Source organism: Halichoerus grypus, chromosome 6 (genome assembly GCF_964656455.1).
Source record: "Halichoerus grypus chromosome 6, mHalGry1.hap1.1, whole genome shotgun sequence".
In the NCBI taxonomy this organism is placed as follows: Eukaryota; Metazoa; Chordata; class Mammalia; order Carnivora; family Phocidae; genus Halichoerus; species Halichoerus grypus.
Window position 1 is genome coordinate 156,825,699 of NC_135717.1, and position 26,586 is coordinate 156,852,284.

At 41.5% G+C, this 26,586-nt stretch overlaps 1 protein-coding gene across 9 annotated transcripts in view; it reads right to left on the reverse strand.

The window, feature by feature from the left end:
• The window catches only part of ANKS1B (ankyrin repeat and sterile alpha motif domain containing 1B), a 1,091,613-nt gene that overhangs the window by 36,032 nt on the left and 1,028,995 nt on the right, over window positions 1-26,586 (reverse strand). For 5 of the 9 annotated variants that reach the window (XM_078076455.1, XM_078076454.1, XM_078076453.1 and 2 more), the window contains 4 exons: window positions 18,797-18,925; window positions 16,773-16,844; window positions 1,135-1,146; window positions 132-218 (listed from right to left, as the gene is read on the reverse strand). In XM_078076455.1, coding sequence (XP_077932581.1) covers window positions 132-218; window positions 1,135-1,146; window positions 16,773-16,844; window positions 18,797-18,925 — 300 coding nt within the window. Of the gene's footprint in view, window positions 1-131; window positions 219-1,134; window positions 1,147-16,772; window positions 16,845-18,796; window positions 18,926-25,243; window positions 25,319-26,586 lie in introns of all 9 variants that reach the window. The other 4 variants (XM_078076452.1, XM_078076456.1, XM_078076450.1 and 1 more) reach the window with 2 other exon arrangements.

The following is a 26,586-nucleotide window of genomic DNA, read 5'->3' on the forward strand; positions in this document are numbered from 1 at the left end:
AGGGAGCAGAAAGGTGGGGGGCAGGATGTGAATAAAAGGGGAGATGCTGGGCATGACGGGAGCAAAGGATTTTAGATCATATGCCCAGGAGTGTATCTGGCGTCTAAACCAAAGAGAAGCGCAGTACTCACCTTATTTGTTGCATCAATAAATTTGACTCCTTTATAAGAGACCGAAAGAATAATAGTGGGGACCTTCTTCATTTGCTCTGTAGACTTCTGAAATTAAAATCAGAAAGCTGTTAGAGCAGTTTGTGTTGCATGGCAACAGAAGCACATAATTTCTCCTCTTGAACGATAAAAATGAGCCCAACTTAAAAACCACACACACACACACACACACACACACACACACACACACACACCCCAAACACACTAATTTAAATGTATGTCTCTCTTCTCTTGGGCTCGGCTACGGTTTGGGCTTCTAAAGTGTCTGTCTTGCACTTGAGAATCTAAAAAGAGCTTGTTCTGCCGCTTCCCGTGGGTGAAGGAATACTCCTTTTCGCTGACACCAAAGGGAGAAATGAACAGCTCTGTCTCCTACTGCGATTTCAAGCAACCGTTCTTTGACTGGAGTTAAACCATGTCAGAGTTAACGCCAAGGGTGAGTTTGGCATTAACAAAACATACGCCACCACTCCCCCTTTCTCCCAGTCACTCTTTCTTCAAGGCACGATGTAGGTCTGAATCATGTAGTTAAAATAGGGACTTAAACACATCATTGTGAATTTTTCTTGAACCTGGCCAAATCCCTACGAGCTGACGTATTTGCAGCACCACAGCGGGTGACTACGCAGGATAGAATACCACCCTGCCACAGTGAAGCCCTCCAGAACAGCCCGTGTGTTGAGCCAAAGCAAAACCGGACGGTCCAGGTGACCTACTTAATCATTTAGAGCCACTAGATTTCCTTAGGCTAAGTTCTTATGTATGATACGTGTTCCCTCCTGCTTCATGTGCTGCGAGTCTGCAGCCTCAGGAGTTTTATGCATCTGCGGAAAGTTTCTCCACAGTTGAGGATGTGCCTTTTCTGTTCAGTTTGATCATTCATCACGGGTCACCCTAGTCTGTGTACTTCATTTCCCACCACGGTTCCTCCTAATAATCACATTAAACATCGAGAAGAACCTACCTGACAGTTAGCCTGATGGATTTTCCAGAGAAGACAGGTGGGAACAAAAGGAGAGAGAAAACACATAAAAAGGTGAGGAAACCATTTCAATAATTCACCAAGAGCACAGAGTCCTGAGGCGGTACATGGAGAACACGCTTTACAGGTAAACGCGGATGCAGCGCAACTGCTCTTGTAGGCACGGCTGTGGGCTTTTCAGACCCTGTCTCTCCCTTCCTGTCCCCTCATCACTGTTCGCTGCGCCACACTGCCTCATGCCTGACACACCAGAACCTTCCACTGCGGGTGTCCCACAACCACCTGTCTTATGGCTAGGAAGGGAATTGGGGGGAAATATTACCCAATTTTCCATTTTTAAATTCCGAAATGTGACCTGAATTAAAGAAGGCTTTTAGTTGGATAGGGTGAATGAAACTCACTGAACTTAAAAATGATAATTATGTTACATCTTTCACTTGAGCCATGGATAAGGTGTTTCATGTTCTCCTGATTGTTTTGACACATCTTTTGGATAGCTACTACACCTATTTCAAACGTAGAGAGGATGCATCAGTAGGAGTGTTACTATTTAGTATTTATTAAATGTTTCATACAGTATAGAAAATAGCTGCTCTCCTGAAGTGCTTTTTAACTAGTTTTAAATTACCTGGACTTGCTAGTTTTCTTTCGTGATTGACAGAGATTTATTTCTTTATTTTAAAGATTTTTATTTATTTTTGTGAGAGAGAGAGAGCATGAGTGCAGGGGGAGGGGCAGAGAGAGAAGCAGGCTTCCCACAGAGCAGGGAGCCCAATGCGGGACTCGATCCCAGAACCCTGGGATCATGACCCGAGCCAAAGGCAGACGCTTAACCGACTGAGACACCCAGGCGCCCTGCCAAAGAAATTTAGATACTTTTTTCTCACTCTGTCTCTCTCTGTCAAATAAATAAATAAAATCTTTAAAAAAAAAAATTAAAAAAAAAAAAGAAATTTAGATACTTTTTATCTTTTTAATGCATTATCCAACCAACTCTTAAAAATGTACAAAACAGGGGTGCCTGGGTGGCTCAGTCGGTTAAGCGTCTGCCTTCCGCTCAGGTCATGATCCCAGTGTCCCGGGATCGAGCCCTGAGTTGGGCTCCCTACTCAGCAGGGAGTCTGCTTCTCCCTCTCCCTCTGCCACTCCGCTTGCTCCTTCTTTCTCTCTCAAATAAATATCTTTTTTTAAAAAAGTGTGCAAGATAAATCAAAGGTAAAGCTAGAAAAAACAACACTCAGTATATGGACTTTAAGGCAAAATCCTGGACTGAACTCTGTACAGAGAGCGGGCCACGGCCGGCATGGGCAGTGGCCTGGTGAACTGAATGTGTGTGTGAGGAATTCTTTGTAAAGAGTAACAATGGATTTCAACAAATTACCTCGCTCATTTCCTGGCACGAATACATTCTATCAGAAGGATCTATCCATACCATGAAACAATATATAGCTAACATAAGATTAAAATATCAACATTTCATTTAGTATTAAGAAAAATCCAAAAAAAGAGATAGTAAAACCATTTGTTATCCATTCAGCAATTGAGTGGTTATAGCAGGCAGCCCACTGTGTTGGGAAAACTCTGAGTCTACTTCAGGACATGTCAAACAGACCTCAGGTTGTGTGCAAACTACAGTCTATGGAAAGCGGCTGTCCCAAGGGCTGTGTTGAGAAGACTCTGAGCCTCGTACCTGGGCTCAGTGGGAAAGAGGGTTGGGAACGATGTGTGTGTGGGGCAGGGAGCGGAAGGGACAGCACAGGAGCTACACACCACAAAGAGAAGCTACGACACGAATGCTGATAAATGCACCAGTGATAGGAACAGAAGGCCTCCAGAGTACTGAGCAGGGAGAGCCTCACTTCGCAGGAGAGAGTGGGGCAAGCCTTCATTACTCACTCACCAAGCACTGTCTGCCTGGGGCTGACTGAGCTGGCTCTTAAAGGAAGAACAAGGATTTTCCAGGTGCCAAAAGAGGACAGAAGAGGCTGTTTTAGCAGAAGAATCAACATATACACGAAATGAGAAATAATATAGTGGGTTTGGGTAATTGGTGGAAGATGAGGCTGGTACAGTAGGTTTGGAAGATTGTGACTTACTCTGCCAAGCTAGAATCCCCTGGAAGTTTTTAAGTAGAGCATGGGTGGCAGAAAGACAATGCTGGTGACTGGAAGCACTGGGACAGCTGAGGCTGAAGGGAGACCCTAAGCCCCCGGACTGTGGCAGAGGCACAATCAGGGGAAAGGGAGCTGTAATTCTGACGAGGGAGACTCAAGTGGCTCTGCTAACCCATGTGCCATGGAAGATGAGTGAGCGAGAGGACTCACGGATGAAGAGGCCATTCCTGAGATGAGTGGACACGACAGGGGAACAGGCTTTGGCATGAAATCCTCCCGCGCATGCTCAGTTCCATAATCAGGTGGCGATGTCCAGCAGGAAATGCGAAATAAGAATCTGATCTGGGAATCCATCCATATCGAGGGGGTGCCTGAGGAGATGGGAGCAGATGAGGGGGCTCAAGGAGTGAACAAGAGGGCGAGGAAGCCCCTGTCTCAGTCACTGCGGCTGAAACAGAGCTGGAAGAAGGCTGAGCGCCATGTCGCCGAGGTCAAGCAGCAGATTCCTTAGAAGGTGGGGGTGGCGCCCGGGGCCCTGAGGACCGAAAAAGGCCCGAAAAATCAAAGCCCAGCACCATGGCTGGCACACGTAGCGGCTGCTATTTTTATTGGGTCTTCTGGGTGACATCGCTGGCTTTAGCAACTAGAGAAATGTGTTGCTGATGTTATTAAGAGCAGCTTGAGGAGAATGGTGGCCGCAGAGGAAAGAACAGTGATCTGTGCACCGAATGTGAGCGAGAGGGAGCGGAGAGGAACAGACAGGCCGGGACACCGGCTCTTAGGCTGAAATGAAGGCATCAGTGGTGGTTTGGGTCCGGATACGAAGATTCTACATCGTACGCTCAGCCAAGCTGAACAAAGAAGAAAGCATAAAAGTCCGGTCATTTCTTTTTCTTTCGTGGGATCCCTGCTTTCCTAACTGGAGGCCATCCTGGCGTGGCCCCTGCTGCTGGCCGTGCGTGGTCTGTGCCACCTGTGGAGGGCGGCGCTGGGGGGGGGGGCCACCGGGCCCCGCGGGAGTCCAAACCTACTTCTCTCCCGCTCAGCGCCTTGACAAGAAGCTGCGGGACCCTGGCTGGCTGCAGAGGCGCTCTGGCGGGCCTTCAATGTCATGCTCCTCCTTTAAGGCCTTTATAATTCTATGAGAGATAAAAATCCAACCTCTTTCAGGGGATTTTCTGTTGGGTGTACTCTGACCGAGCCTTCAAAGAGGTCTTTTCATACGTTACTTTAACGAAAGATGAAAATACATACAAAGAAAGCAAATTATACTGAGTCTTCAGGGAGAATAATCAAGGAGGCAAGAAATCCAATAAGGGCCTACTTCATTTTATGAAGGCTCTATAGATATCGAAAAGTGAGCAGGGCCTCAGTGCAATCACGGACCGCCCGCGTCCCACTGTCTCCATTTGCTCTTACGAGTTGCAATGCAATGCCGGTTTTCTCCTCCTTCCCAGGGACGGAGGCCCCCTAGGCTGGACCACTGCTCAAGTTACAAAGCGCTTGCCCCTGGGCCACGGCAGTCTCTGTGATCTATCTGGATAGTTAATGCTCCCATATATGTACATATGTTAAAACAGTCAAGCCTTATTTATTTGTATAAACAGAATTCTCTTCTTCAGTAAAATGCTCAGGGCAAACCTTATGTGATGGTTCTCTTTTGTTTCTAGTTGTTTTCTTTTCTGTGCCACACTCTTTGTGGAATTTTTTTTTTTTTTTAAAGATTTTATTTATTTGACAGAGCGAGAGACACAGTGAGAGAGGGAACACAAGCAGGGGGAGCGGGAGAGGGAGAAGCAGGCTTCCCGCTGAGCAGGGAGCCCGACGTGGGGCTCGATCCCAGGGCCCCAGGATCATGACCTGAGCCGAAGGCAGATGCTTAATGACTGAGCCACCCAGGCGCCCTCTTTGTGGAATTTCTGAGGCTTTCCCCAGTTCTCAAATTCCCTCCCCTTCAATGCCAGTTTTACAGGAGAGACTGATTTGTAATGAGGACCTCCAGATACCTTAGCAGCTGAACACTCGTGGGTAATGCCCCAAATTAACTTAACCTTTATAGCATCTTGCTCTTCTGCTGAAAAAGCATTACAGTGATAGTCAATTGTATTTTGTTCACAATTTCCCAGAATAAGATTATCATCCTTTTATTACTCCAAGAGAAACAATATTTAGTTATAAAGGGATGCTACATTTCTGAAACCTAAACTAAAATGCAACTTTTGAATCTTAAATACAAAGCCAGCTTTATATTTAGTGCTTGGGTTTGTATTATCTGTAAGCATTACACGGAATAGGGATTGTATATCCCTTGTATCTGGAGGTGGGCACCTGAGATACTGTTCTTAACAGGGAAAGTAATTGAACACTCTTAGAACATTTTTTTTTTAAAGAGGGATTTTTGGATTCACCCAAGAAAGCAATACCATCTTTTGTCTTTTCCTTTTAAACTATAAACTATGGGGACACCTGGGTGGCTCAGTTGTTAAGCATCTGCCTTCAGCTCAGGTCATGATCCCAGGGTCCTGGGATTGAGCCCCACATCGGGCTCCCTGCTCAGTGGGAAGCCTGCTTCTCCCTCTCCAACTCCTCCTGCTTGTGTTCCCTCTCTCGCTGTCTCTGTCAAATAAATCTTAAAAAAAAAAAATTAAACTATAAACTATGAACTGCTTGGAATCTCTGTATCGAGTCAGAAATTGCCACTGGTGCTTTTATTTTATCCTTATAGCATGCCCTGAAAAGAAACAGTTTCTCATTTTCTAATGCAGAATCAACAGTATGAGAATATCCTTTTGAGACTGCAGGGATGCTCTGGTCTCAGAGCATGACTTTCTAAGTGTGAGTGAGAGCAAAGAGGTTTACGACAGGGAGCACTTCAGTTGTGAGCTGTAATGTTGCGTTTGAGTCTGGAGTGATGTTTATGTTCCTAATGAGAATCATTTGTGCCCCATAACCAGTACAAAGAGGGAACAGAGTGAGGCAGTCCATGGGGAGGATGTCACCGACCCTTCATTCTTACAATACTCTGCTCATTTCCAGTGTATTTTAAACACAGACTGGGGAATAGATCTCCGGATGGTCTACTGCCATCCAACTTATATTTTTAACCCACACATGACTACCCTGAGAATGCTTTCTAGTTAGATATTCAAGTGCTGAGTCATAACTGTTAATTTGGCCACATAATATTTTCTTTAGTTCATTTCAAAGCTTAATTATTGTATTCAGTTTCAGCAAGTAAATTAAAATAGGATCAAACAATTATGTTTGGTAGCCCTAAGTGACTTTTAAACGACTTAAAAAATGCACAAAACCAGCGGTATCGTATTTTGTATTCAGCAAAACTAGTTATGTTGCAGAGACTGTAAGAGGCAGAGAGCAGACCACAGATCAGCCATTTGAAATGCACTTTTACCCTTTGGAACTCAGTCTCAAGGTCATTTCCTGGGAAAGCCTCGTGTGGCCTCCCAGCCTGACAGGATGGCTGTCTCTTGTTCTGAAGGCCTGCCCTGAGACCCTCTGCTGCTCTCCCTTGGGGTTCACTGCCCTGGTCCTAGGGTTGTCTTCCTCACTCCATGGGGGGGTTCCTTGAGGATGGCCCACACCTTTCTTGATTTGTTTCTTGTCTCCCCCATAATGACTAGCACATGGTCTTAGGTTGAACCCTATGACATAGCCATATCAGCAATTTCATAGGGTTCAATCTAACAGCTGCTGAAGTCCATGATTATTAAGAGAACGAGCAAATGAATTAAGGTATGGTAATGAGCACAAACCCAGCTTTATAAGAAAGAACCACAGTACCAGCTTCTCAACGCACGAAGAGCCAGCAAACTTTTCAGAGAGCCCTGGTGCCCAGAGCCAGGCATGAAGGCCTTGGAAGAACTTGCAGAACCACAAATGTGATCAGAGACATGCCAGGAGACTCCTATGGGATGGGAAAGCTTCACAGACTTCTGTGATTTGTCAGCCTCAAGGAGAGAAAGGCTAAGTGTTCGTTTTTGTAATAGGAAACTGGTTCAAATTGTAAGCATGGAGATGAAAAGGAAAGACTTGTCGGGAGGGCAGGAGGATTATTAGGGGCAGCTAGGAAGTTTTTCCCTCTGGATGTCTTTAAAAATAGTTTGGACTCTCATTTGTCACTAATGACTTAGGGGTAAGTCTCATTTGGTGGGGGAATGAGGCTAAATGATCTCTCAAGGGCTTTTCTTGTCATGATAACTGGACACGAGGGCTGGGTGAATACAGAACCTCGCTGAGACCATGTGACAAGAGCAGACGGTGGGCAGGCAGCCACTCAAACGAGTCCTCGGGCACAGGACACGGCTACTGCACTGCCAAGTGTAACTCACACACCCTGGCCGAATCTAGCACAGCGCACGGCTGTGCCCTCCATCTCTACTCCTCGGGCCCTGACTGTACCAGGGCAGCCTGTCCACCCGGCAGACCTAACCGGAACGCCCAGTGCACCAAGGCAGTGGGTCTCAAACTTTTGTGAGCGTTCGAATACTGTGGAAGGCTTGTTAAATAACAGATCGCTGGGCTCCACACCTAGAGTTTCTGATTCAGTAAGTGCGATGAACTGAAGGTCTATGATCTCCCAAACTTCTTATGTTGAGTCCTAATGCCCAACGTCTTAGCAGGTGGGGCCTTTGGGAGGTGCTCGGGTTGTGAGAATAGAGCTCTGAATGGCATTAGTGGGCTTATAAGAGAGGCCTCTTCTACCGTGAGAGGGCACAGTGAAGATGACCGTCAATGAGCCAGGAAGAGGGCCGTCACCTGACACCAAATCTACCAGCACCTTGACCTTGGGAGTTCCCAGCCTTCAGAACCACGAGAAATAAATTTCTCCCTGTAGTCTGGTATTTTTATTACAGCAGCCTGAACAAACTAAGACAGTAAGTGAGGTAGGGGCAAAGATTTTGCATTTATAACAAATTTCCAGATGCGGCTGCTACCATAGTTTGAGAACCTCTGCTCTAAAAATATAGTTGATTTTTGATTGAAAGTCATTGTCAGAACTGTTCTCCGCTGCTGTGCATGTAAACTCAGTTGTACTGCATCCTACATTAATTCAGAGAGCAGTTAATTTATGAAAACACACTATCCTCCACTTGACAAGTGATTTCCAAAAATCCTTAGTTAGCACTTAGTTACAGCTCTTGGTCTTCAGAGCAAATAACAAGAATTATTTAATCTTCCATAGTTTTTCAGGGGCTGTGAAAGTATAAAACATTCTTCACATAAAATAAAGAGTTCAGGTCATAAAGATAGATTCTGGAGTTACATCTAGAATAGATGTTGATCGGACAGAGCTGATAAGCCCCGGGGTCATGCTGAAGATGTATGGTTTCTCATAAAAGTTCCCCAGTTCTCCCTCAACTAGGAGCACATCCAAGATATTAAGTACATGCCCTTGAGAGATGTGACAAGCAAACATCAACACATTTTTGTGTACTGCTTCTGGGAGTGTAAACTGGAACAAATATTTTGGAAGGCAATTTGGCAATACTTTACCAGAGTTTCTAAGATGTGTATACTTTTGACCTAGCCACTCTACATTTAGTGGCTCATTCTAAGGAAATAATCAGACCAGCTGCAAAAGATTTAGGTATGGGGATGTTGCCCACAGTACTGGTTATAATTTGAAAAGATTCAAAATGACCTAATGACCAATAAGGGGAACTGGTTAAGTAAGTTTTGTTCAGTTATGGATTGGAATATTGTTCAACCACTACGAGTAATACTGCAGATGAATATATACTGGAATAAACATTTTCAAATATATTGTTATGTTAAAAATAGATTAGAAAACAGTAGGCACTGAATATTTCTATTTCTTTGTAGGAAAGGGATGCCTATGAATGCATGACGAATCAGTCTGGAGGCTTACATATGAACAAGGTGTTAACAGAGAGGTGTTTACCATCTCTGTGTGACAAAATTACAATTGCTTTTATTTCTCCTTTTTGTAGCTTTATTTTAAAACTGGGTAACAATGAATGTGTATTGCTTCTGTAATAATAAAATGTGAAGTTTTAAAAATGTATAATCTTTAGTTAAAAAGCCAAATGTAAACATGTGAAAAAACACACCAACCTGTTTAATCCATCGCTCATAAGTACAACTGCAGAGTGTGAGTGTGTGTGTGTGTGTGTGTGTGTGTGTATGTGTTCATCTTAAATTCATGAGGGGACCCACCGCTAGGCTCCTTCCTCCAGAAGCGACTGCACTACAGCGAACAAGAGCACAGAAGGGCATGTTTGGATTCCTGTCTTGGCTCCACTGTGTGTAAAGGTATTTAACTTCTATGTCTTCATTATTTCGTCTGTAAAATGGGTATGTTAATACATCATCTACTTTGGAGAGCTGTGAGGATTACGCAGTTCGGTGCCCAGCATGTAGTGGGCACCAATAGATTTTAGCTATTACTCTTACTCTGAGGATGGATGCTTTCACTTAGCTGCTTTCCAAAATATGGCATCCCACTAGCAAAAGAGAGAAGTGAAATCAAGATGGGTGAGCATATAGAATCCCCTCTGGGCTGCTCGCTAGCAGAGCAGTGAAATGGCGGCCGCAACAGGGAGCGTTCAGCAGAGCCACACGTCTGGACTGAGGACAATGGACTCAATTCGTTTAGAAAGAGAGCTTAAGACAAAGTGGGAATTAAAGACAGAGGCGGCCCATGAAATCTGTGGAGTAGTGAGGGTGTTACATGGGAAAAGAGCCAGTAACAAGAGCAACAGGAACAAACAAACAAAAAAGTAAGAGAACTTGGATATGAAGCCGATATGGGATGAAAGGATTGGGACCGTTGAGTCCTCCTTTGGGAGGACCTCCAGGAAAACACTCACAAAGCAAAGCTCAGCAGCAGGCAGTTAGAAATGCTGTTTCTTTGTGTGTATTGTCATTTTAATACACGTTCACATCTGTGGGCTTAAACCTGTACTGACCTGGCTCGGGCAGTACTTGGGAGGGAACGAAAGAGGAAATATTTGATTCTTCCCTGAAGAATCAAATGGGCAAATTTGGGCAAATGGAGACTTGTAAAAAAAAAAAAAAACAGCTGTTTACAAGTTTTTTTTTTTTTCCCCCCAGCCTGGTTCCTAAGTAGTAGGCCCTGAGATGATTTCTGGGAACGACAATTCCCCATAGACTGGAGTTGTAGAAGGAACCAAAGACGACCTTAGACATGTGGGACTTAAAGGCAGAGGCCGCCCATGACATCTTCTGGTGCTGTGAAGTAGTGAGGGTGTTTCAGGAGTCTCTTCTAAGATCAAAGAGGCTTCTTAACATTTCCATCTAATTCTAAAATCTTTTTCCCAGCTTTCCAATCCATTCTCCAACATTAATTTGTTTCCTTACAAGCACAGAAAAAAGACAGCTTTCACACTTCAACCAAGGCACAATTATTTGGAAATCTATATATCTGAAAATTCAACTTTAGAATTGCCTCTAGATTGAAAGTTTAAAAATGAGACAAGTGAAGGGGACAGACTCACCAAGAAAGCTGAACTGTGGTATCTGAACTATCAAAGCCCTTTGGGAAATAAAGATTCCCCAACCTATATTTGCCAGAAGATCTGCTTATTCCTGACTTTAAAAATAAGTTTAAAATACTTCTCATCTTGCATCAAGAAGGCAGATTTCTACCTGATTGTAGTTGAAAACAGATATTTTTCTTTTTTTTGAAAGAGAAATTTCCTTGAGCAGACACCTGTGAACAATACTAATCAACAACTGTGGGATTAGAGAAAGTCAGATTTCACAGAGTATTAAATTGAATATAATGGCCCGCCTCGTACAGCACATGTTTTGTAATGGTATATCTAATTAGAGAAGTGACTGACTACTGTGTATTAGTGATAATCATACCCTGAGGCAAAATTTAGGGCTGGGGGATGGGGTATGTGTAAGTCTGGGGAGGCAAAAAGGACTAGACCCTCATCTGGCCTTTCACCAACCACTGTACATTTTAGAATCTTTGAAGTGGGAGTTACTTATACCAAAGAGAACACCAAAAGGCCAAAGCAACGTCTTTATTGCTTTGTAAAGTTCAGTCCTGTGGACACATTATTTAAAAGAGGCAAGCTATCTCCCAGTCAATTGAGGAACAAGTTACCTTCCCAAAATATAAAACTGCAAAATTACATTTACCATCTTATCTACAGTTTCCCATTGTTTTCTCTCCCTTTTGGTGATGGCCTTTAAAAACTGGAAATAAGAGTGCAGGATGCCCGAGTTTTTGAATACTCTCTTACATATTTGTGAACACAGAAAACCAGGGAAATGATTGGGACACCGGCATTATAGTTGAGGGAAAACAAATGAAATAATCCAAAGCAAATCTATCCATCAACTTACTTGTTTTTCAAACGTTTGGAGGAAGAGGTCAATGTGTTTTTGAGGTTTTACTGAACTAGCAGACTCTCTATAGGCATTACTTTATTGAACCATCAAAACCACCTTAAAAGGAAGCTAAGCTGCGGCAGGCCCTGGGGATACAATATACATGGTTCTTGCCCTCTAAGGGGCAGGGGCATGAGGAGCCAGGAGCTTGGACAGTGTGACATGAGGGGTGACAGAAGGAAGGTTCTGTGTTCCATGGGGAACACCTTTGGGGGCATCGTATTCTGGATCTTAGAACTAATGCTTACCCTCAGGAGTCCTTTCAAAAATGAAGACTGTCTCTGAGCACAGAGTTAGCTGGAAAACCCAACCAGTAACATAAAAGGCAGCACTAAATGAGTATGTTCAGATTAAACAGACATCTCTTAAAACTCCTCACACATTACTAATATGTTTTTAGATTTTAATTTTAACTAGAAAGGTCTATAAAGCTGTCATAGTAAAGGAAATAAGCAGCCAAGTTGTCCTACTGAAGAGCAAAATAATTCACAGAACTCAATCTTCCTACAAGTGTGCCTCAATATCAAGACATATCTAATCTCTTAGGGTTTTATTGCAGAAAACTCTGAAAGATAAGACAAAAATTGCAGTTTTGCTTAAAAAAATTATCAGAGTTTGGGGCACCTGGGTGGCTCAGTCGTTAAACGTCTGCCTTCAGCTCAGGTCATGATCCCAGGGTCCTGGGATCGAGCCCCGCATCAGGCTCCCTGCCCCGCAGAAAGCCTACTTCTCCCTCTCCCACTCCCCCTGCTTGTGTTCCCTCTCTCGCTGTCTCTCTCTCTGTCAAATAATAAATAAAATCTTTTAAAAAAAATTATCAGGGTTTAATGTAAGTTCCTATTGATTCTTCTTCACTAAACACAATTCAGAAGATAATTTTAAGAGGGTTTGAATCCAGGAGAAAAAAAATCTTAAGACAAAAACCTGCATACAAATGTTGATAGCGGCTCTATTCATAACTGCAAAACCTAGAGGCAACCAAGGTGGCCTTCAACAGATAAACGGATGAACAAACTGTGGTACCTCCACACGAGGGAATATTACTCAGTGATTAAAAAGAAAAGAGCTGTCAAGCCACAAAAGATGTAGAAGAAGGAAGCTTAAAAGCATATTGCTAAATGAAAGAAGCCAGTCTGGAAAGGGTACATACTGTATGATCCCAACTATATGACATTCTGGAAAAGGCAAAACTATAGAGACAATAAAAAGGTCAGTGGTTGTCAGGGGCTGTGGGGGCAGGGGAGAGGAGATGAACAGGTGGAGCAGAGGGGAGGTTTAGGGCATGAACCGATTCTTTGTGCTACTGTAAGGGGAGATACATGACATTATGCATTTGTCAAAACCCGAAACCCTGTATAAGACAAAGAATGAACTCTAATGTAAACCACAGACTTTAGTTAATAACGTAACAATGTTGGTTCAGAACTGTGACAAAGGTACCACGCCAATGCAAGTGTTACTAATAAGGGCAACTGTGAGGGTGGTCGTGGTGGACAGAGGATATATTCAAGAACTCTGTGCTTTATGCTCAGTTTTTCTGTTAACCTAAAACTGCTCTAACAGGTCAAGTCTATTAGAAAAATCGTAAGACAGGTTAAAGAGGGAAAAGGCTGGTTAACCTGTGATTCCATATTGTAGAATGATGTGAATTCCTATCATCTCACACACCTTAGCTTACGATGGCCTATTTTTGATTGAAATAATATGTGTCTAATTAAACACCAGGACATCAGTGTAGAATTATCTTTGCTTCAGAACAGGAAGGGAACTTAGAGATGAATAAACAGGTTTAGATAAACTTAGAAATTAGCCGATTGTGACTACCAAACACTCCAGATGTTTCCGAAGAGGGAAAATTGTGTTTGGTTTGTGCTGGGGCAAAGTACATGTGTTTAAGTAAGTATTGTGGAAAAAAATATAGTTGCTTAGGATGCAATAAAAACACTCCTGAAATTTTTATTTAGGTTAACAGATTGGAATGTACTCCAAATTACTACATATGTCTGTACCTAAATGGTTTAATTTGGCTAATTTTACAGAGTCTTTGAGGGTTCTTAAAGCTCTTCATCAATATAAATGATCCACATTTTCAGCTGTTTTAAAACTCAGGACAATAAATGTTCCACTGGCTCATTAGAGGGGTGGTACAGCCTAGGGTTTGGAGTTTGGTGGTAAAGGTAAATCACCCCGGTTCAAACCCTGGATGCACCACTTGCTGGCCAGGTAACCTTGGGTAAGTTACTTAACTTTCGTTGGCCCTGGTTCCCTCATATGAAAAGTGGGGACAATAGCAATACTGACCTCATGATTAAGTGAATAAATGCACATAATCACGTGTGCAAGGCCTGCTATATGGCTCTCAAGTGTTAACTGTTATTGGTACTAATAAACTGACTTTAAGAGACCCTGCCTGCAGGTCATTTTGGGGATCAGCTAGGATGCTCCTGCAGGCTACGGGCCACATGAAGACCCCTCTACAGTGATACTTCTCTGGGGGAACTAAAATGTTAACATGTTAGACTCCTCCACTGAACTGAAGTCAGTGAGAGCAGGAGCCAAATCTTAGGCATCTTTGTTAACAAAGTACACTAAGGAAATATTTCTCAGAATAAAGAACCATACTGATTTACTTCTTACTGGGAAAGAAATTTTAATTTCAATTAAAACGCATACCATTGGATTGAAAAGGTCTTTTTTCCCCCACCGAAAGAGTAAAGCAGGTCAAGCTTTAATCTACAGTACTTTGGCCTAATGATATTACTATATATCAACTTTTAAGATCATCTGTGTCCTAAAGTATTCCCCCTGGGTGGACTTGATTCTGGGACTTTGGCCTTCAAGGCCACCATATTGAAAACAGAGAAAATAGCAACTTGAGGTTCAAACTGAAAATTAACTGCAAGTTGAGAGCCACACCATTTTCAGTTGGTGAGAGTTCTAATTCACAACACAATAGTCCCGGATAACAGCAAGCCTGCGCTTCTAGTTGGGAAAGGCTCTAGTGAGTGCAGTGAGTGCAACTTTAGCTACTGTACCAAAGACTGATACTTATTTAATCAGGATGGGAAATAAGAGTTGGTGATATCCTAAGAAGCAATAAAGTTCCTATTTTCATGTAAACGACCCCAAGTAAACACCAAGGGCAGCAAACCAGAAAAACTCCCCAAAGAACAGAAGAATGGCTTCTAAACAGACGACCTTTTCTGTTTCATTTTCAGCAACAAGTATTTAAATTATTCTCCACCGACACTATTAAAATGGCTTTCCTGTTGTTATCAGAATGGAATTTCAGATCCACTTAATTTCATGAAATTGACTGAAATTCAAATCACAAATCTGGTTTTAAATGGTGTTCTGTACTCTATGCACTATTTATGCTGATTACAGCATTGAAGTAGCTGGACCCAGATAACGGAGTTAATAGTATTAAATCAGAGATGCCAAATTAATTTCTTAGACGTGTTCATAAATAGCTCTAAAATTATTATGAGCCTTGACGAATGAAAAATGTTCCCATTTTCTTCTTGTTCATTGGTGACATAATTAAGATCAGATATACATTTAGAATACAAGATTCCCGGAATTATAAAACCACGAACGAGGACCCCTAAGGGGCATCTAGTCCAATGTCCTCATTTTCTAAGTGAGAAAATGAGGCCCAGGAGAAGGAGGGGAGTGGAGTAGTTAAACGCTTGGGCTCTGGAGTCAGACAGACCTGTGTTCCAGTTCCAGATTGGCAAGTTCTTCACTATGTGACCTTGGGAAAGTTATTTAACCTCTCCAAGCCTCAGTCTCTTCACGTGTAGAACGGGGATAAGGACTGCCCTAAACTCCAGGTTTGTGGCAGGATTAAATGAGATAAACATGCAAAGCATTCAGCTCAGCACAGAAGACTGGTATATTTTAACTACTCAGTAAATATTAGCAGTCATTATCATGATGACTAAGAGTGACTTCCAAAGCAATGTAAGCAGCAACAAAACCAGAACACAGAGTTCTCGACACATATCACAGCTTTTTTCATCTAAATACAGCACCCGGGATAAAAGATTCATTGGCACTGACAATATAACTCTACATCAAAAGAAGGATCACTAATTTCAGTCTTCCTGCTATTGAACTGATCCAAATATTAAATCAGCGATCACATCCGGAGGTCTCAATTTCATGAAGATTCACACATACTTGGCTTTCTATGAGCAATCGATATTACATATTTGCCTTCATAACTGTTTTAGTTTAATTTTTAAATATTTCCCACCCGACACTGCTCATGTAAAATAAAACAACGTATACTGGCCACAAATCAGAGTTAGGGTTCACTTGCTAACAATCTTAAATTTGACTCTGGTTAGGTGCTATATGGAATGAGTCTACTGTTCTTAATCTGTACTGTGCATGTATGTATGGCCACAGCCTCTGTACATCTGTAATGCAGGAAGCAAGGATAAGGGACACATTAAAAAAAAAACTACAGTGGATGTGCAGTATGAGTAAGATTCGGTTTGGCTAATACAGACTCCTAGGAATCCAGCGGCCAATGATCACAGACATTTACAACTGCCATTTTTGTCAACCTTTACTGCCCTTTCATGATTTACTCAGAGTTGAATGTTTTTTTCTTATACTAAAAAAACCCCAGAATTGAGAAGTCTCATAAGGAATATTAGCTTTATATAATAAGCTCTCAATACTTGAGCATTTGATAACTTTTTAGTTAATTGGTGGTCTTTACAGTAAGTATTCTCAGACCGGCAGGTACGTGCTTAAACCGTTTTCTTGCAATAAACTAAAGACCATTTTTCTCTTAATCTGGAGAATGACCAATGTACATACAATTAACTTTAAATCTTTAAAAATAAGAGTAAATGCAACGTGGCATAAATACATCCATAAGTCCAACAGACATCAACTCACACTACAGTGAGATAAGCTCAAGTATAAACACGAACAAAGCCCAAACACCTTTTTTATGTAAAGGCAATGTGATTCAGCTGACCAGCAGATGAAGAAAATAGTCATTTGAAAAGTGGCAATTTGTAACCATACCCGGTATTTAGTATTTCAGCAACTAGAAATAAAAATGTTTGGCAAACTTACCCGCATTTTTGCACAGGCATCTTGGGTTGATTCTGTCCCTCTGAGCTCTTTTATCAGCATAGAACCTAAATACTAAAATACAAAACAATTCAATGATTTATGAAAAAAAGGATATAAATATGAGTTGCAATTTAAAACCAAACTGTGGAAGTCCTACTGGCTTGGCTTCCTGGCTGAAAGTTGTTGAATAACTTTTAAAAACTAACAGTAACTAATCCTAACAAATAAATGCTTTTAGAGAGAGAATGCTGTAGAATTAACTAGAGTTGAGAGCTGTAAATTGCTCTTTATAATAAAACTGCAGCATTTTCTAAAGATGCCATCTTTCAAATCATATTTAACTGCAAAATGGGGGCATCTAAAAATGTTTTCCCTTTTTTTTTTTTTTTTGAGGCAGCAATGTCTGCAAAAATAAATCACGCTACTCTCTACCTAATTACAGGGTTGTATGAGACAGCTGAGAAACTAAGCGACATGCACCCAATTTGGGCTGAGTTGGCTGCGTAGGTAATTAACATTAGGCCGCTCTCAGGCGGAGATGCAGTTTGGGGTCTTTTCATTCACAGCTGCACGCCCAGTGGCTGATCCACCTGAGAATGGGATGCGCAGGAGATGGAAGCCTGCGGGGAGAGGGAATGGCATCTCGGTTGTTCCAGAAGTGAGAGAGCCCAGTTCCTGGTGCAAACCGACACGGGGGGGAGGGGGGCGCGGGCGCTGAATGGGGTAGGAGAGAGATGAGAACGTCTCCTCCCAAGAATTACCCATCTTTTTGCTGTTAGGTGATCTAATCCAATACTGTCTTGGTACAAAACGCCACTCACTCTCCAAGTTCTGGCTGGGAGATGGGGGGGACAAAGAGTTTGTAGCAAAATGTCTGTTTTGCCTTTCCATCAATTGACTCCTCTTCAACTTTTTGAAGCTTCAATAGGGTTTCTTTCTTTTGTCATTTTTTCCCTCCCTAATCTCCTTCCAAAAAAAAAGAGAGAGAGAAAGCGAGAGAGCGAAAGAGCTCTATGTGTCTTTAAAAAACACACACACACAAAATAAGAGTTCTATGTGTCTTAAAAACTAAACAAAAAAACCCCACAAAATATTTTCCTGACATGGCACGCTGCAAAACCAGGACTGGGAATCAGGCGTGCAGACCAGGAATGCCCGACGCGAAGAGGGGCGTGCCCTGAAGGGAGCAGAGGGCGTGGTTAAGGGCCCGAGGCAACGCGCCTTCCGAAAGGCTCAGGGGTTCGTGTGGCGTTTCAGCTTTGCAGGAAGGAGGCATTTCAGTTCCACAGTTTGGGGAAGATTACTGCTGAAATAAATCCAATGCTCCACTATAAGTAGACAGTAAAAGAGGGATGGATAACAAAATGAAAAAAGGGCCGAAATTGCTATGCGACAACCAGAACGCGCACGTCTTAATCAAATTAAGGAAAATGATCTCGGAGAAATCCTTGCCTTTTCAGTTATTGGGGAAGTTTGTCCTAATTGAAACATTTCTTTTTAAAAGAGGTGATTTTACTTTTCCTGCTGTAGTCATGACAACCACCTGTCCCCAAACCTATGGTATTTTTTCAACATTCACCTGTTCATATTTCTTGCGATTCTCAGCTAAGCCTGATTCTCTCTCCTATTAGAAAAAAGTACCCAGTAATATAATCCTAATGAAAAAAATCTGGTAGTAGATCCAGTGTTTTGAGATCATTGGTGAGTGAGTGTTGATGTCTACGTGTTATATTTATATTCATTTCCATTTTAAGATTGTGCTTTATCACATTTCATTTAAAACATACAACTGTATAAGAAGAAGGCAAAATAGACCTTAAATTCACAAGATTAAAAGGGATTATTAAGCTCTATTTACTTGGACTTTCTCTGTATAGAAAAGGTTACTTTAAGAAAAAGAGAAGGGAACACTTTAAGAGCTTCAGCGAGGACATTTTGGTCTATTTTCAATATAAAAGTAAACAAACCAGAAATACACCCTCCATCCCCACTGGTACCCAAATACTGAATTTATGGTAACTTACAAAAGCTTTGTAATCACACGATTGGAAGATGAGCTTTTCTGGGTGGTGTTGCCAGTATTGTACTGGAGTTGAGGCTGTGGCTTCATTTGGAGGTCGCAAGGTAATGGAAGGTTCTCCCCAGTCTCCTGTCTGAAAATGACATTTATTCTAGAGGTAAGCTCATTCGGCAAAGCTCATTCCCTACAGCTAGCCTGAGTTCATCTTACACATATGTGCTGGAATGGGCAAATGCATTTGGGTGTATTATATGTGTAGAAATGCTTTTACTGTTTATTACGGTTTTACATATGTGGTAGCATCATACTTCCCAAAGCTGAGTTAATTTCTGGGGCGTGAAAGGAGTTATTCCATTTTTAGAAGGACACCCTAAACTAAGTGATTTTAAAATAAAACATGGAGATATTCATAAATGATGCACTAATTCATGATTTTCTGTTACAACAGAAAAAGAACATACGACCTTTGAAAGACTTCTGTTTTTAAGCTTGGTTATTTGAACTTTTTAGTCTGAATTGCTTTTACATTCAGAATACACAGTTCCATGAATTTCAGTTTCCAAATATGACATGTACCATGTACTTGGGATGATTTTAGATCTCTGGAGAAAAGACAGTGTAAGTGTGATTCTAAACAAAATTTTTGAAGAAAAATTTACAAATGGATGGCTAGTTTCCCTCATCTGAATTCACTTGTATTGATAAAATGCCACCATGATGGTCTTGGATGTATTCAGTTACCTTTCTCAGGAAACCTTAAGCACAAATGAATAATAAACATTTAAATACCAAGTTTGGTCATACGTGCAATATGCATGTACTTGAGGATCTTAATTCACAAATACAAGCACATGCACATATGATAGCCTATCATTTAATGCATACGCCCACTAAGACAGACCTGAGACAGAAGGACATCCCATCCTTCCATCTATCATTTTCCATGAGGTTGGCCTTGACTAGTTTTATTACTATAATGGCTTTGTGTGAGCATCTATAAAGTCAAAGGCCGGTGTTGGCAGGTCTTTTCTGGGTTCTGGTCTGATTTAGATATTATATACGGGTGATTTCTCACTCTTTTCCCTGGAAAAGATTCTAATTTCTCAAAATTCAGTTCTTTGTTCTCAAATGGACATTAACAAAAACTAGACAACAGGCAGATTTCCAAAGCCACTCTCTTTTAATCTGGATTTGGCTGCTCTTGCAGAATTAACGAATTACCTTTCTCAGGAGTTGGAAGAATATAAATAGGTCTCACGAGCTCCCAAACCAAGTAAAACCTTGGTCAGAGACCAAGTTCTACAGAAGTACTAGCAAATGGGTTGATACTGTAGGGTTTCTTAAGGAGGATTTTCAAGGAATCTAGGATAAGAAAGCAAAATTTTGGATGTAGGTGTATGTTTTGGGGGAGAAAAAAGTCTACAGCTTTCATTAAATTCTTTGAAAGGATCAGAAACTCCAACAGCTTAAAAACCGCAAGTCTCCAGGAAGAGCTTAAACAGGACGTGTGTTCTGGGGAAGAGGACTAGCTTTCCAATTCTCTCTGTGCAGTCTGGACTCACGTTAGGTGGCACATGCCGCGGCTGCTAACGCTGGGAAGTGTTCGGCATAGGCTTTGCTTTCTGAAGTTTCTGTCTTTGAAAAACTAGAGGAAAACTCTATAGAGCCCCTCAGGACTGCACGGGCCTTTTCACCGAGGCAGAGAACCTGAAGCTCTTCTCGAGATGAGTCACTCCCAGACTCAGGTAGCGCAGTTAGTATCTTGCGAGCTCATTGGCGTCTCCCTGGAGCACGTGACCTACCAGAGCCCCTCGAGCTCCTCACGCCCTCGTCTAAGCCACTCTCTGTGTTAGTTTTGTTCTAGTTGCTAATTTACTTGCATATGGTTTGGTTCTCTTATCTCCTGTCTGTTGAAACTGGTAAGACTTTACCTGGAATAATTACTTTAGCATTTTTGTCTGTCTTATGACCCATCCCTGACTCATTCTTGAGTTTTCTCTTTATAACTTTTATTTTGTAAAAAAAAAAAAAAAAGACTGCAATTAATTTTAGGAGAAAGTTTTCCTCTGGCTGCCTATTATGATCTTTTCTTTTCCTTCTCTTTCAAACACCTGGTCTGTATCATCTCTCAGTCTTTAATTCAACTGGCTGTGATTTGCTCTTAAAAAAAAAATTGTATGAAATTGAAAATGTAGAAAATGTGGATTTCAGTACTATTTTGAAGCTGAATGTAATTTAAGCTGAATGTAATTTAAGTGATAATACCTATAGTTAAAACTCTGAAAACATGCAGCTAGGAGTTCTTAATTAAAAAGCTCTCCCCAAATCCAGCAAATCCTCTAGTCCGCCCCATTCACCTTCTTCCCCTCCCTCGATAAAGCAACAACAACACAGCAAACAGGTGTTGTACATTTAAGTCACGGGTGACACTGTTAACAGGACAACAGAAGTTTGCACGCAACTCCGTGGGATGATACAAAAGGAGGAGTTGTTTGACGTTAAAAGACCTTTCGATCCAGTGTTTGCTGAGGTGACAACTGAGACCAAGCGTCAGAGCTTCGCGTTAGCCCTGTCTTAGTTTAGCTGAGGTATCCCTGGGCCAAGCTCAACAGGCAGCTCTCACAGCAGCCTGAACAGACATGGCAGGAGCTGGGGGCACCCTGGGTTGCGGTGCAAAGGCTGGGGGTAGGGCTGGGGGTGGGCGTGAGTGGGATGAAGCTGGGGTTATGGGGACATTTCAGGTGTCAGTACATTAAGCATGCAAATCATATGCAAACTCATTCCCTAATTGTTGAATTAACTCAGGCACTTTTATAATTAAACTTCAATGTGAGTTCCATACATGTAAAGCAGAACTACAGCCAAATGCTGATCCAAATATTCACATCATCCCCATAAGTTGTAGCAGCCATTTTGGGAAGAACAAGCCCCAGCACATACCACCTTGGTCTGGAAATCATCCCGGCCTCTTATTTGATAACCACTTGAAGAAACGCGTGGCACATCCATTTAACTCAGTTTAGGCAGCGCCATCATCTGCTCTTCTAGGACTCCACTCTGTCCAGAAATCACAAGCCTCCTGCTTTGAATTCAGTGATCGCACTGGGCCTCCCCTACGCGCTAGGTGGGAGGGGAGGAAAGTATAGGGAAGAGAAGTACAATCCTTCCTTTATGTTCTTTGTGGCCTTGAAACATGGCTCCGGTCCAAACATTTTTAAATTCTGTAGATAGGGACTGAATCTATCTTTCTGGAAATAGGAACTGAGTTTTGTCATATTTAGGGCCCATTTCCAGACGTTCATTTTCAAAGGAGGGCAAAGTGTTCTTAAGATTGAAGTTATAAAAAAATAAATGTATTTGCTTCCTAGAAATTCATCAGCTTATTCTTATTGTGTTTAACTTTAGACCAAAGAATATTTATATGACTCCACCTGCAGGTGTTGAGTCTTCTCTCTGGAGTTAGTTTTATGAGAATGGACAGATTTGGTGACACCCTACTGCCAGGGGGAGGTATGGCCTAGGCCTTAGGGTGGGTTATAGCTTCAACTGGTCCACCAACAGTAAAAACAAGAGTTGAGAGAATAAGGGTGCCTTAGGGCTCACCCATCCTGGAGGCTGGACTGCAGCAGGAAGGAACTACGGAGGAAGTGGGTAGGGCAGTACACTGTAGGGACTGGTGAGAGAAACCAAAAGGTAAATTGGGGTTTCTACCTTAGCTATAAAATAATTCCAAACTGGGAGGCCCATCGTTAGGTCTTGTAAAATAGTACACTCATATTGAGATGGTACCTGTATTTCCTCAGGCAAATTAATAAAATTAGTTCTCCAGGTAAATTAACAAAGTTAATTTAATAATTTCCCAGTTTAAAAAAATTTTGTTAAATATGAAAAAAATCAAACAGACCTAAAAAGTCTTTTGCTTCAAAGAATGGTTTATAGTTAAACCTTATCCTTAATAAACAGTAGATCTAAACAGAGGTAACAGTGATGCAATTATATTTAAATAGAATAACAAAACAGGAAAAGGTTGGGGTAAAATTCTATTTTAAACTATTACTGACTGGCAGTACTCTTTAAAATGCTTAAGTAATTATAGAAGAGAAATTCAATGATTCAAGGCACTCTTACTAAATGTCTTCAGGCTACTTTTTTAGAGCATTTAAAATACTTAAACATTTTCTTTATGTTCATGTATTGAATGATTTTAATATTCCAAGAATTTGGTCATGGCTTAAAACCTCATTTACGCGGTATGTATGTATGTATTTCCTTTAGGATATTATCAATGAAACAAAGGAAAATGGACATCATTAAGTATCCTTTCCAGCTCAAATAAAAATTAAACTTTGAATATAAAGGAATAATATAATTTGAGATTAGAGCTTTAAATGGAAAATTGATTCTGTTGAAAAGGTATTTACCAACTGCCAACTCGGCATGCACAGTGTGGCCGAGTGTGAAGGGCTACGGTGGGGCCATACTTAATATGATGTAATTAAATCCAATGTCTTTTATCCCACCAGCTGAAAAGTATAAAACCACTAACTGAATTTAGTTATAGCCCAGGAAAAAAATTCACAAAAGTCTACAGATAGGTTTTTACTGGATGGCAGAGTCTAAAATGCAGATTTTAAACTTTGCTTTATTCCAAAAGGTGCTAAAGCTGCATGACTTTTCATTCATATGCACCAGATACATAAGGCAAATGCAAAAACATCGTATTGCAGAGTTCTCTCCTCCAAACATGGAAACTGAAGATACTACATATTCTCTATGCTCTGTGCATATGAAGGGAACATCGTCTATATCCTTATTTTCTTCTTGAGAAAAACATTTCCTAAGGATGTCAGTAAATAATTAAAAGCCGGGATTATGACTTAGCTTCCTAACATGAACAGAAAGGTATGGTATTTTCCAAGCCTTGTATTAATTCTTTAGATTTTTTTAAAATTAGGATTTAATTGATTTTTTTAAATAGCAGCTTTTAAATCTTTTCTACTAGGAACTGTTTCCACCTACCTGCTTATAAATTTAGATCTGAATATTAATAAACATTATTCTCTATTTCTTCAGAACACTTAATGAAAAACGAAAATGATTTTAAATGACGATTGTTAGGTTAAGGCTTCACTTTCAAGAATTCTGACAAATATCGATCAGAGGTGAGCTACCCAAACTTCCATAAGATGTATGTGATTACATTTATCTTCTGTTATCTCTGAGGCTTTGAAGAATGCTCCATAGAGCTCTACGCTTATAAATATGTAGGCATGGGTTTGGATGTGAATGTAAGGAAGGGCCTCCTACAAACATTCACACACACACGGAAGCAGGATGCTACAGCAGGTCTTTAAAAAATCTTCCAGAATCAAGAATGCTAGTTTGGTCAAATGCAGCTGGTTATACCAAATTTGTTCCTTTGGATGATAAAGAGCAGAGATGGCCACTTCTGAACATGAAAAAGCACTGGTTAGCATTTACGGGTTTGGGAGGGACTGCTGGGTCACTAGAGCATCAGTACCAGGCAATGTACAGACCCCACGAGCCCAAGAGCCAGAAGTCCCATGCACAGGAGCGGTGTGCCTGACGTGGCACCTGAAAGTAGGCCCTTCACATGCCGCCCCGAGAGCTCTCCTTAGTGATTCTCAACCAAATGCCTCAACCTCTCAGGCAGCAGGCTATCCGGTGGGAAAAATTTAACAGGATATGAAAATAGGATTGTATTTAAAATACAAAACAGAAAAGACCAAACATTAAAATGTCTACTTCCCAAACAAAAATGGTTTTTTTTTTTAAGTGTGCAGAGGTAAGCTGTGAACATTTGAATATTACACAGCTCAGAGTAAAATGGGTCACGATTTCACGCACATTCCAAAGATCAATTCAGTATTGTCCAGTGGAAAAAGGCTGAGAACCACTCTGTAGCTGGAACGATGCCGCTTCCGGCCATACCACTCCCACGCTCGCGTAAAAGGGATACAGACTACCATGCAAATCAGACTCAAATATTTCTCACAAGTGAAGCACATGAACCTTTGAGAACTTTTGGACAGGATGGGTTGACTAGTCCATGGACACGGGGAAGTACAAGATGGGGAAGAATAACACTGATATATACATGTGTATATATATATATATCAATTTACCCTTTTCCTTCTTCCTGTAAAAGCAAGTTAACACAGACACCTGGGATGAAAGCCAAAACTTACATGAAACAGATTTTAACTGCAGACTTTAAAAACCAGGTATGTTTCTCATTTTAGGACAATGTTTGCACGTCAACTGGTCACAAGGCACAGTGAATGAAGTATCAGAGACAAGATCTCAGGAGTCATTAGACATCACAGACCGTCTGCATTGCCAGGACACAGTACCTGCAGCTACTGACAACACTTTGCAACACATTACATAGCGCAAGTTCAGGAAAGAAAATAACCATTTGTAACCTTACATTATGAACCTGATGGATGGCTGAGAAAGGAAATCCAGCGTTCTGATTCGTCCATATCTCACAGACAGACGACTGCTGATATAAACAGAAAACTATCTCATCTTGTCAATATTTAGAACATGGCAGCTACCAAGGTAGTCTCAAGGAGGGGAAGGAGGAAAATAATAAAAAGCAAAGAATCACATTTCTTAAACACACACACACACACACACACACACACACACACACTCAAAATGTTTCAGGATGCCCAGGTTTAATAATTGGCTTCCAACTCATTCTTTTGCTTAAAAGCATTTTGGGTTGGCTGGGAAAGAAAAAAGACCATTTAGACATTAGTTTTATATCAAGGGAGATTACCAATAAATTCACATCTTGGAAAAAGCAAACTGTGTTTTACATTTGCCAAAGACAACGGAAATACCTTCCCTCTTCACATCATTCATTTCAGAGAATAAATATTTTCATGGAGTTCAAGAGAGATGGGAAAAAGCCTTTAGTGCAGAATACATATTTTTGTTTTCTTATCTTCAATGACCAAAAGCAAACAATGCAATAAAATGACTTTCCTGACTTAGTCATTCCTCCATTTGATAAACCTAGAAGATCCTTCTCCCTCCAGAGTTCTCAAGGGCAGAACTGTGGTAGACAAGGGGGGAAGCATCATTTGGCCACTCGGCAGTGGAAGGGAGTGGCAGGGGAGGTGGCAGGAAGGAAACTAGGGCAGGGAGGGGTTGGGGTCAGGAAGCCAGGGTCTGTTACCGAAGCAGACACTTTGGGGAATAGCACTGGGGAGGCTATAATGAGTCAGCTCAGCTCCATCATCCTGACTCTCCACCACACCATTAACAAGCTAAGAATTAACAATTATTAAAAGGCAATAATGTTTGCTTGCTTAGAACCAAATGCCAAGCTAACCCCCCCTCCTAGGAGTTACAGCAGAAACCACCAAATAAACCAGAGGTTCCTGGCTTGATCTTTATAGAGTTCTTTTCCTGAATTCCATCATTCTAAAAGACACCATGAAATTGAATCACAGAAAATGGCAGCATGCCTAAACTTACTCAGTAAGCACTGTGAACATCCCCAGAATTCACAAGCAGGCCGTACAAAGATCATGCAGGAAGGAGATAAGAACATAACCACAATATGGTTTAGAAGCCCGGCAAAGAACAACTGCATCAGCAAATGAATTATGGAAAAGAAACTTATCCCTGGCTAAATGTTTTCCCTACCTTCACCCTCCCAGAAACGCTCACCAGAAATTTAACATCTCTCTGTCCAGTGACGGTGGCATTCCCCCCTCTCCCCCAGACATCTTTGCTTTCCATCCCTTCTGTCATCTG